The 12,473-nt window shown below is 42.0% G+C and overlaps 1 protein-coding gene across 4 annotated transcripts in view; it reads right to left on the bottom strand.

The window, feature by feature from the left end:
- vti1a (vesicle transport through interaction with t-SNAREs 1A) overlaps positions 1-12,473 on the bottom strand; it is a 113,827-nt gene that overhangs the window by 99,503 nt on the left and 1,851 nt on the right. For all 4 annotated transcript variants that reach the window (XM_061706500.1, XM_061706501.1, XM_061706502.1 and 1 more), the window contains exons 2-3: positions 12,219-12,277; positions 11,044-11,154 (exon numbers count right to left, since the gene is read on the bottom strand). In XM_061706500.1, coding sequence (XP_061562484.1) covers positions 11,044-11,154; positions 12,219-12,277 — 170 coding nt within the window. The remainder of the gene's footprint in view (positions 1-11,043; positions 11,155-12,218; positions 12,278-12,473) is intronic.

The raw sequence follows: 12,473 nt of genomic DNA, 5'->3' as shown, positions 1-12,473 counted from the left end.
ATCTTATTATGAATAAATGATCTAGTATTTTACTTTCTTTTACAGTGTGGCTTTATTACGCCTACTCCTCTTCGCAATCCACAGTCGAACGTTAGCGGTACACACAGGAACGCGAGCAGAAGAAGCTTTTTTTTCCCCCAGACGCAAGCTAGCGCAGGAGACTGTCATTTGTTTTATTTCCATCTTTGCCGACTTCCTTGGCTTCGCCGCACCTCGCGCTTGCAGGAGGGGCCACTGTACGCAGACAAAAAAAAAAAGAGCCTCCTTCGGCGAGAAAGGCGACAACAGCGGAGAAAAGAGGAGCCGAGCGCCTCAGATAACAGCATGGGTCCCCTCTCATTAGCTCACAGGTTGGCGCCTTTGGTGGCTTTCCCCTCAATGCCTGCATTGTGTTCTCCTTCCATGAAAAAGCGAAAGTGTGTCGCCCAAAAACAACAGGGGGACAAAAAATTAAATAAATTCATCAAGCGCGCAAAGAGTGAGGTGAGGAGTCTTTGTTTTTTGGTGTGTGCGCATTTACTTTAAGGGATCAATTTCACTCAAACTCACCAACATGTATCAAAGATGGAGTAAACAGCATCCCTGGTGGGTCCCAGGGAAGGGGAGGTGGGGGTGGATGGGGGGGCTTTCAAGCTCGCACCTCGTTGATAGCAGCAAGCATTCGAGTCATCTGAGGCCTTAACAAGTGGCCCGAAGACGACGACGGCGAGGAGGCGAGCGGACCGAACAAAAAAGGGAGCAAATTGAAGGAGGGTTTTCATTGAAGGAGTTCTCTGAGGCCGGGGCGATGCTCTCCATTAAACCCCCATATTAAAATACAGAGGTGCGTCTAATGAAAAATCAAAGGCGCCCCGTTATTCCTGCCTCATCGCCGCGGTTGCGCGGTAGGGACGCGAAAAGGCAAGAAAGAAAGACGGGGGGATTGGGGGGAACGAGGGAGGGCAAGGTGCTGCCGGTGCTAAAGACAGGCAGACAGCGTCGGTTCGCGGGAGGGAATCGATCGAGCAGAGCCGTCGGGGGGGCGGAAGTGGGGGGCGGGGGGCTTCTGGGGGAATAAAGTGGGCCTCCCCGGGTCAGCACCAGAGAGAAAGGTGAGATTAGAGCAAAGTGGAGGAGGGATTTTCCTGACGGGGGAATGCAGGCTACCTGGCGAGCCCGGCAACCAGGCGGCCCGTTAGCCCGTGGCTACCTACACAGGCTTCAGTTTACAACAACGCCCCCACCCCCCTCCTCCCCCCAACTTCCTCCACACACACACACACGCACACACTTTTTTTTGTCAAAAAAGGAAAGAAAGAAAATACCTTCACTTTTAACCCGTTCCTCCGCTTTGGAAGTAGGCTCACATCTGACCTCCATTTGTGATTCATTTTTTCTTTGATGTCTATTCTCAGGCTCTTATCTAAAATTGAAAACTGTCATAAAAAAAAAAAAACTAGACACAAAAGACAGACAAGTTGGTCTGGGCGCGTGTGGGTGCGTTTTATTATTATCACAGAATTATATGATTTTTTTTCCTCTTAAAAATATGACTTTCTCGGAAAAAAAACATTTCGTTTGGAGAATATATGAATAATATATGGAGAAAATATTATTTTTTTTCCTGGAGAAAAATAGATTTTCCAGAAAATATAGGACTTTTTATCCTGAAAATATTGTTATTCTAATTATACTATAGTTCCCCAAGTTATTTTGGAACGTTTTCAGAAAAACATTATTTCAGAATAAACCAAAGAAATTAGACAAACAATGACTGACTCATGGTCTCTACATTTTTTTTCAAAAATATGCAACTTTGGTCCTCAGAAATACACTACCCTTTTCTTAACAATTACTAACACTTTTTCTGGGAACTACACAACTTTTGTTGTGGCAAAAATGTTACTTTTCTTAGAATTTCATTCTCAAAACTATACAACACATTTTTCTAAACAACCACTACTATTTAACTTGAAAACGTTTTTTCCCTTGAAAATATACAATTTTTATATGACTTTTTCTCAAAAAATAGGACTTTGGAATTTAAAAACACACACATTTCTTTCTCCAAAGTGTACAACCTTTGTTCTTTTCTATACACTTACTACTTTTTAACTCGATAACATCATTTATTTCTAGGGAAAATGACTTTTTCTAAAATAAATACATAGATAAACAACTTCTTTGCTTCAAACTACAATTTGTTTGTGAAAATGTTCAACTTTTCTCTCCAAAATGGTACATTTTTCTTCAAAATATAAATTTTTCTAGAGCGTGTGTAACTTTTTTCTCCAAATCATATACCTTTTTTGCTCGACATACATGAATTATTTCTCAAAAATATACAATTTGACTTCTACACACACACAAAAATACACTACAGACTATAGTGGAATGGACTTTCTCAAAAGTATACCGCTTTGGAAGGAGTATCACTTCTGACCTCTATCTGTGATTCATTTTTTGTTTGATGTCTGTTCTCGGGCTCTTATCTAAAATTGAAAACTGTCATTAAATTTAAAAAAAAGCAAAGCTAGACACAAAAGGCAGACGAGTCGGGCTGCCCATGCGTGTGTGCACGCGTGGTTGTGTGCGTGCAGTGGACATACACTCGGTGAAGACTATCTTGCCTTTTCTTGTACTGCGACCATTGTCGTTCCCCAATGGCTGACGACTTTATTAGCATAAGAATACAACAGGACGCACATCGGGACTTAGCCAGATCATTATCGGTGTATAGTGAGGTGTTACTTTGTTATTTCACATGGCGGGGGACACATTCAAATGCTGATGAGCGCCCCCCCGCCCCCCGCCCCCCTTCCCAACAGACACACACATTTCTACAAACCCTCTTGAACAACCCGAGCACTTTCCCGAGAGTCCCCAAGTCTTGTCTCGGAATTTGCAACAATGGTATGAGAAAGATGTTATAACAGCAGCATTAAATCATAAAGCATAGAGCATAGCTTTAGCCTATTAGCATAGTTGCCTAAGGCTCGTTACACACAAATGCAATCAGACTGTTTTTGTCCTGTGCTACCAAAAAGGTGTGTTTTGTTAATAAGTGCTAAAAGACTGCTAAAAAATTGACAAATAATACAAATCAAGCAGATAATTCATCTTGTGCACCATATTTGTTATCAAGGCGGCAGCAGATTCCACCGCGGGCTTCAAAAACAGCGAGAAAAAAAAGGACAAAATGGGCGTTTGCTCATTAGAAATAACTTAAGATGAGAGGCTGGGAGCGAGTCTTAATTGTGAAATATATATATATATATATATATGTATGAAGTCTTCTCTTTATCTCTTTCTGTTATTAAAACGCAAAGTGCCAGTCCCCCCCAAAAAGAAATTGAGATTGAGGAGCCAATGATTCATAATATATGTCATTAATACTTCATGAATCCCCCATATTTAAGCCAGTCTAGGCAAAAAAAAAAACCAAAAAAAAAAAAAAAAAACATTGTCACCTATTCTAGTACCCGCTTGTCAGCACATCACTGGGGAGCGGGTGTCACATGTCACTTCTGGTTTATGGCGCTGCGCGGGACGGGCTGCAGACGGGGGTAGGATGGCGAAGAAGAAAGTGATGTGGTAGAAGGCAGGGGGGGGGGTGGAGGAAGGTAGAGGAAGGGGTTGTTATCGTATCATCGCCCTACGTCTTTATGTTTCCCTCCCTTATTATCTGCGCCCCCCGGCCCTCCTCCCATCCACACTCACGGCAAGTCACTCAATCACACGAGCCCCGAGGACAGCGAGGGGACCTGGGAGGGCCTTTTTTTTTTTTTTTTTTTTATTGCAAAGCCAGACAAGTGTCTGAAACCTATACTGATCACTGTCACCAACCATGTATGTGTATGCGTGTGTGTGCGTGCGCGTGTGTCCGTGTGCACGCGCACAACTGGAGGTTCCAGAAAAGAGATAAGCGAGAGAGGAAGCGATAGGATAACGCTTTGCAGGCTAACAAACAAACGAACAAAAAAAGGCTGCGGGCAATGTAGACAAGTGTGAGCATGAAGAGATCACATGTGACTGATGATCATCAGCTGTCAAGTGACGGAAAAAACTAAAACAGCTCTCAGTCACCTCTTCTTACACAAACAACATGCAAAAATAAAACACTGGTCAATTTTATCGATTAATTCATCATAATTCATGGGGGGAGTTGTGCCTTTTATTATTATCATGTAAAAATCACGACTTTATCTTAAAAATATGACTTTTTGTTTCAAAATATCTAACTTTTCCGGCACGGCGCACGACTTGTCAGAACGTCTGCCTCACAGTTGTGAGGACCGGGTTTGAAATCCAGGCCCCGCCTGTGTGGAGTTTGCATGTTCTCCCCGTGCCTGCGTTGCTTTTCTCCGGGTACTCGGTTTCCTCCCACATCCCAAAAACATCCATGGTAGATTAATTGACAACTCTAAATTGCCCGTAGGTGTGAACGTGAGAGCGGATGGTTGTTCGTTTCTATGTGCCCTGCGATTGGCCGGCGACCGGTTCAGGGTGTACCCCGGCTTTCGCCCGAAGATAGCTGGGATAAGCTGCAGCGACCCCAGTGAGGATAAGCGGTACAGAAAATGGATGGACGGATAGAAATCTACACTTTTTTTCCTCAACAAATAATTTCTTTATGTAAAAAATACTTTTTACATTTTTTTCAAACTTTTTTTCTGGAAAATACTTTTTTCTTTTTGTTGACATTATCTGTACTCAGTTCAGCGTTTTTGTGTCACTTGAAACGCACTATAAAAATCGACATCACTATTATTATTTGTGAAGACTATTAAATGGTTGCCTCAAACATTTTGTTTGAGTGACGGTTCATTACCATGGACATCATTTCCAACGTTGAAAATGTGCTGAAGCAACAAGGCACCGCGCAGTTCTTTGTGTGACACCGTCCTTCAACCCTGCTTTGACCCTCTGCTACCGTTCAACTATAAAATCCCGCTAAAATAAATGGATTCAAAACGAACGGGGCGGAGAAAAAGGGGCTTATCCGCAAACTCGGGCAATGGTAAGGACGAGCACCCGATGCGACAAATCCGTGAAAAAGGGAAAGGACGGAAGTGTTCGACAACAAGATCCATTTGTTTACATCTTAAATCTCGCCTCGCTTTTCATGGCGCGCAGCGAGTGCTCAGACTTTGCTGTCACTGATGGGGCTGCTGGAAGCATGAAAAGAGTCAATCTGCTTTGGCTCCTCAGCCGAATTAGAACAAGCAAGGATGGCGGGCGCGGGGGGCTTTAAAGCGGCAAGTCGTGTCGCTCTGTCATGTCTGTCGCTGTTTGACGACAGGCGAGGTCAAAACGAGGAGAGGCCTTCGTGACGGATTACAACAATGTGACTGTGTAACGGTGCACTGACGACATCACAGCTCTTAAAAAAGAATAGTCATTTTAAAAATGACATTCAAAACTTTCCGTTTTTCGGTCAAGCCTCCGCAACCTTGACTCGTCCCCGACCGCTAATTAAAAAACGCATGTGAATATTCATGCCTTAAATAACCGACGAGCACAGAACGCTCCGCGCCGACATCTCAAGAGCGTGGCTTTGTGAACGAGGACTAAATAACACAGCTCGTGCACCAAATGGGAACCTCAAAAAAATAATTTCAAACGTACAGAGGTCAGCCCAAAGTCGGGTATAATTTATGTGTCATGTTAGGGGAGAGGAAAAAATATATAAAAATCACAGAAATATTCATTTATTCTCCATAAGGGATCGATCTGAAAAAATTGATATGCGGTTTAAGAAAACAGAGTCCTTAGCCTCTTTCGCACTGCGTTCCCGCAAAACGCTTTATGCGAAGATTCCGCAAAATGGCCCCATCGGAGCACTGATCCGCCTGTGCCTCTTAAACAGAACCTGGCAAAGTGGGCTATTGCCATTTCCTCAAATCGCTACGACTGGTTGCGTCATGCGCATAAGACAAATAAACATCTCTATTTTTTCATCAGGATAAAAATACTTTTATCCAGAACTCAGCCAAGTGGGCTATTGCCGCCACAGCAACCTGACAAACCTGCAATCAAATACCACATTTCCTCAAAAAGTAAGGGCCAGTTCCACTTGGGACAAATAAAAACCTCCCTCAAATAAAGGGCTCCCGTTCCCCATTCAGAGAAAAAAGGTTTTATAAAGAACTTAGCGAAGTGAGATATTGCAAAGACTTTCTTCCACGTTCACAATCATACTTAGATTCAGCTAACTCAGTTGGAAATTGCAAGGACTGTTTGAGCTTTCAAAATGCTACATGGTATCCTGTACACAGATATCGCATTTTCTCAAATAGCCTCAAGTCGAGTACGTCATCCACATGAGCAAAATAAACACATCCCTCAAATAAATGTCTTTTTCCGTCAGAAAACAAATACTTGGATGCAAAACTAAAACCACCACAACAACATAGCAAACCCATCATTTGATACAGCATTTCCTCAAATGGCACTGGCCGGGACCTCTTTAGAAAAATACACACCTCCCTCAAGTAAATGTTGCGCCTTTCCCCATCAGGAAAAAAAAAGCAGAATTATGCAAAGTAGCACACTGCACTCGGATACTGCATTTCCTCAAATAGCTGGAGGCCAGATGTGTCATCAACATCAGAAAAACAAATGCCTCCCTCGAATAGACGTGTTCCATTTCACTTCGAGGGGAAAAATAACTACACAAAACTCAGCGAAGTAGCATACTATCGCAACTTTTTGCACTTTCACAATGGTAACGTAATTCCTCAAAATGTTAAGGCTGGGTGTGTCATCCACTTAGGAAAAATGAATGCCTCCCTCAAATAAACTTCAGGATTTCTGTCGTACCGCACAACCTGTTATCCTATTTCGCGTCAGTCCCTGTTTATACAGAGCAGCGACACTCGGAAGAAAAATCTCTTACAGGCAGCGTGAAAGGGGGCTGACTATTCATTAGCTCCTTCACACAGCAATTACCACCGTTATGACACGTTACCTTTACTTTGCGAGGAACATGCACCTGCGTCCGGTTTATAGTTAACTGATCTTGTTTGTGACCATTTGCAGACTGGGGGGGAGGGGGGGGTTCAATAAACACAGATCGCGTGTTGTCTGGCCCATTTGAAAGCCGAAGTTATTTCTAGAAGGTCACAGATGCAACTGACAGTGGGGAAAAAAAAAAAAAAAAAAGAATACAAAAAGAGAGTGGGGGTAATCTGCGCTAACATTCTATTCACCTCATCCGTCTATCTGGCAAATAAAGTGTTCCGTATTTCAAGGTTGGGCTTTGGAAAGGCATTAATTACCTCCCAGGGCGGACACTGGAAGGTGTTCCATCTTCTTTTTTTATTAAAAAATGAAAAGACACAGTCACAGATCCCACTTGACCGTGACTGAAACGCAAAACAACAGAAGTGAGGAAAGGGATAAGTGAGCATAATGACGCACAGAATGCGACTGAGGCCTCATTGAAGTGAAGTAGGTAAGGAAGTGGGAGTCGGGGGGGAGGGGGGGTTATCGCGATGGCGAACGGCGGCCATCATATAATAAACTCACACAATGCGGCTAAGACAACGTACGGCCAATAATGACGTCGGATTGAAAAGAAGTGTCTGAATGAAATGGTATCACGCTCACAAAGGGGACTTTCGCTGCGAGGTGATCAATGAAATCCCTCCACTTATTGTGAGAGGGAAAATTGTGCCCCGCTTCTCACGCCGACCTGCCTTGACCGTTGGCGGGCCCCCATTTCCCACTTCGGCGGTATCCATCAATAAGATTCCTCACGGTTTCATGTTTAATCGCTGCCAATCAACCTTCGTCAGAGTCAAGGATTCACAAATACAAAAAGAAGAACGTTGACTATTTGCTTGTCAAGTTACGTTTTTTGGGGGCCACTTGGGGGCACTGTGGGACAAAAATGTGTGAAACAAAACCAATCAAGTATACGGTGAGGGGAAAAAAATGATTATTCCTTTTGTTTTCTTCAGTTTCTTGTTGATTTTAATGCCTGGTACTATTTAAGCTATATGATCTGAACAATACTACGAACACGAGAAAAATGCACCGGTTTCCATAATAGTTTATGTCCTATTTGACATGCTAAGCCTCATTGTATTCCCAGTGATTTTGTTTTGTATCAAGCTAGATATCAGCTCTTAAACTCTTATGGGCTATTTTTGTTGTCGTCATTATACTTGTCCTAACATGTACGTTTAGATGGTCCCAAAAAGTTTTTTCCATGACTGCAGCAAGCGGCAAACTTCACAACATCCGGCCACAATCAGTTCATGTGGTCACCTGGCAGCGAAAGTACAGCTAGCTAGCTATATGTTGTGTTTTGTGCTCACATTTTCAGTTTTTTTTTTTTTTGTGCATGTATTTGTTCAAATTTATTTTTTCTAACTATGGTCCAAAGAAAGTTTGGGATGAGAAGAGGAATCAGATGATGCCCTTTAAATGAAAGTTTGAAATCAGTACGAGCGGAGTACTTGCATGATACGTACTATACTGAGCCAGGAGTAACCCTAACACTAAGACGCCAGGCAAGGGTATTGAAACAATTTCTAAACTGTGGACCCCTGTCCAAGAAAAGATAGAGAAGCTGATAAATGTATAAATTAAAAAAGGACAGTTGTTTTTTGGGGGGGCAGGGGGTCCTAAAATGGATTAATGGCGTTCCCATTCATTTCAACCGCTAAAGTTGATTTGAGATTGCAAGCATGGTCACGGAACAAATTAACCTCGGAAGTCAAGGTGCCACTGTAAAAGATGCTTTATACTCAAACATATGAACCCAATGTCATTTTGATCATCGGTTAAAAGTGCAGGAATAATTGAAGGAAAATGATCTCCCGCAAGGACATTTACGTAACGTTATTTTCACGTCGGGCTTACAAAAGGAGGGAGATCAAGCAAAGCAATAAGAGGATGTATTTTATGATCAGACATCAAAAAAGGGCCAGAGGAATTTGGTAAATGGAGCCCAATATTGTCCTTGTCATGAACCGGCCAACGGGCAAAAGATTCTTGGAGCAATGTCGCCATCTGCTGGAAAAGCAGAGGAACGACCACACTAGTATCTACAAAGAATTGCTCGCTTTGTAAGGTTTCACATACTTTTGTTGAACACAAGTTATGTATGACTAGAATAGATTAAAATTTTTCATTCATTCAGCTTCAGTTCCGCTTATCTTCACTAGGAAAATCTATTTTTCCTCATTAGGGTGATAGGTTGAATACAATCAAATTATTTATATTACAATGCAATTTCATCCCAAAAATAAGATTTCTTCATTGTTTTAGATTAAAATAACAGTGTCATATAAATGCATTTTTAAAAAAATCCTTATTTAATTAGTACAGTACTGTATATCATATCTCCATTCATTTTTAATCCATTTTTTTTCCAGAATAAAAAAATAAATAAATGCGTTGATATACACTATTACTATCATTATTAATGTAGCTCTCTTAGTCAGACATTTTTTGTTTTGTTTTCCCGGTTTAAAAAAACAAATAGCGATTATATATGCATTAGAAGAGCCATCTCATTGCATTTAGATGTCAAAAGATATCCCAGTCTTGACACCTGATCATTTTAAAAGCAAAAAAAAAAAAATTATGTTGGAGTGCTCTGAGACGCAGCAGACATCTGCGGACCCCCGCCGTCCCCGCTGGGACACACCGACAGTCTCCTTTGAACACGGCGGTCTCTGTTTACCCGATAAATTTGATGAGATTAAGCCGACGTTCGGCCTCCTCTTTGCTCGATCAAAGCGGCGGTTGAGAGGCGCCAGTTTTCTCTGCCTCCGTGGGCAAACCGCATCCATTCGGGGGAGGGCGGTGGGGGTTCATGATTCCCTTTATGTCAGTCATTCTCAAAGTGTGGTACTCAGGCTCCCTCTAGTGCTACAGGAAAGAATCCCTGCCAATGTACAGTTCAGTTGTATTGAACTTTTTAGGATGTGTCTCCCCCCCCCCCCCCCCCCCCCCCCAAGAGAACAGCTGGAAGCTAAGGCAGTAAAATTCCACCTTTTGGATGCCGTGTGGTGTCTGGGAGTGCAAGTCTGCGCTTATCTGTAGCATTTAGTGGATTTTGTACAAAAAATAATAATAAATAACCATACATCTGACAAACGTGTTTCTTTGAAAAATGTGTTGATACTTACTCGCTTGCAAAGGACAGTAAATGTTAGCATGTCTGTGACGTTTTTACAATAGACGCAATACTCAAGATGATGTTCTGTATTTGTAGGATTTTGTACAAAACACATTTTTAGTAGGATATCAACATAGTTTCACGGTTTATTGAAAACGTTTTTTTTTTAACTCATCGGCTATCAAATGATGGTAAACTTTAGCATTTCTGTGGCCTTTTTAGAGCAGCAGTGACTGAAGTTGCTGTTTTCGCTATGATTTAGTAGCATTTTGTACAAAACATTTTTAGTAGGATATCAACACATTTTCAGGGTTTATTATGAAAGTTTTTTGGGGGGTTGACTAAGGGGCTTTCAAATGATGGTAAATGTTAGTATTTCTGTAAATAGTAGTTGCATTTCCTGTTTTCATTATTTAGTAGGATTTTGTAAAAAAAAAAAAAAAAAAAAAAAAAACAACAACAACACACATTTAGATATTGACTAATTAGCTACTTTAGACTAACTAGCATCCAAATGACAGTAAATGGTATTTTTGTGGTATTTTAAGAATAGTAATCATACTCAAAATGCTGGTCTTAAGTGAATTTAGTAGTATTTCAAGCAAAAACATACCTGTTTAGTTGCACAAAAACAAATTGTTCAACTGTCTTCCAAATGATAATAAATCTTAGCATTGCTGTGGTGTTTTTAGGACAGATGTGTTGCTCAGGTCGATGTTATTATGGGAATTTAATACCAAACATACATTTTAGTTTATTGAGGGGGAAAAAAAATCAAATTCACTAACCGTCCTTCAAATGATAGCGACAACATTTTTCCAACTGAAAAATTGCCACGTTTGAACAAAATATCGTGACACACTTGATTTTCTCATGGTTTCATGTCAGTTTGTAACTGTTCCGTTCTAACGAGCGCCAAGAGTACTTACAAAGTCCTTCTCCAGCTTGTCCACCTCCTGCTTGTAGCTCTTCAGGCGGCTGTTGTACATGGCTCGGCTCTGGACGGGGATCTCCCGCACCTCCAGGTCCATCTGCTCCAACTGACAAAACACCTCTAAAGTGAATACGTCACCTTCACATTTTGGGGGCCTTCAAATAAAATCTCTCTTTTTTTTTTGCACCAAAATGGTGAACCACTGTAATGACTAACAAATCCCTGTAGACGGCGGAGTTGCATCACTTTGGATTTGAGATCAGCACAGCTTTTGCGGTAGAAGATAAAGATTAGGCGGTACATCTCGGCTTGTCACATCGATTTCGAGGGAGAGAAATGCCAACGCGTTGGAAGTTGGACAACTTGATGCACCTCACACTCAAACAGAGTTTGTATATGTAGACTCCAGTCTTTCTTTTGGTAGGTTTGGTGTTTACATGGTCGCAGCACACAATGTCATGTGGGTCTGGAAATAGCAGACAAAATGCTCTAAAACAGCTGGCAAACTCTACTTTGAAAGCGCTGGCAATATGGGCAACTGTAGTTTGAAAACGGCTGGCAGTGAATGGTTTCAAAGCCAATCGTCAATTTAGTATATTCCTGGTTTATTCCCATAAATTCTCGCTAATTCCCATGAAAAGTTTCCAACTTGTAAAATTCCCTGAACTCAAAGCAGTACTGTACATCTTTGTACTTGTCAGTATGCTTATATTTACATGTGGCATGGCATAAACAAGACAGCTCTGAAAATAGTCAACTTCACCAAATGTGCTGTTAATTAAGCGAGCTCCCATGTAGATGACAAAGTGCCGTCACTCATCTTCAGATGATGAAAGTTGTGACAGACGAGAACGTACACAAAAATCCATCGAGATGAGGTGCAAGTGCATTTGACGCGTGGCTAAGGCGGCTGTTTTGACTAATCGCCGTGACATAACGAGACAATTTGTCTCCTGTCGAGCTTGTTTGCATGACGACTCCCGCTCGGAGATAATGGCTTGAAATGTGTCACGGCGGGTGTCACGTAAAAAAAAAAAAAAAAAACAACAAGAACATTAGCGGGCGAGTAATCACGCAAAAGCGGGAGCCTCCTCCACACTCGACGCGCCGCACTGACACTCCTTCCCAATTCGTTATTTAGGAAATGGAAATGAGCGATCAAAGACGTACCAACTCTCTGACTTCTTCAAGCTGTTTGTCGACATTTAGAACCAGCTGCGTCTTCTCCTCTGAAAGGAAAGAAGAAGAGAAGACATATTGATCAGGCGGCGGCGGGAACGGCGCTTCATGACAACAGCCCCCGCAAAAGGTGCCAATGGTGGTGGCGGGTGTTGGAGGAGAAGGGGGAAAAAAACACAACACGAGGACACATTTGAAGATATATTTACACATTGTCGCCGCGGCTGTGTGCGACGCCTCGTAGTT

Source organism: Phycodurus eques, chromosome 19, assembly GCF_024500275.1.
Source record: "Phycodurus eques isolate BA_2022a chromosome 19, UOR_Pequ_1.1, whole genome shotgun sequence".
In the NCBI taxonomy this organism is placed as follows: Eukaryota; Metazoa; Chordata; class Actinopteri; order Syngnathiformes; family Syngnathidae; genus Phycodurus; species Phycodurus eques.
Note: the sequence above shows the minus strand (reverse complement) of the source record. Positions and strands in the feature narration are given on the sequence as shown.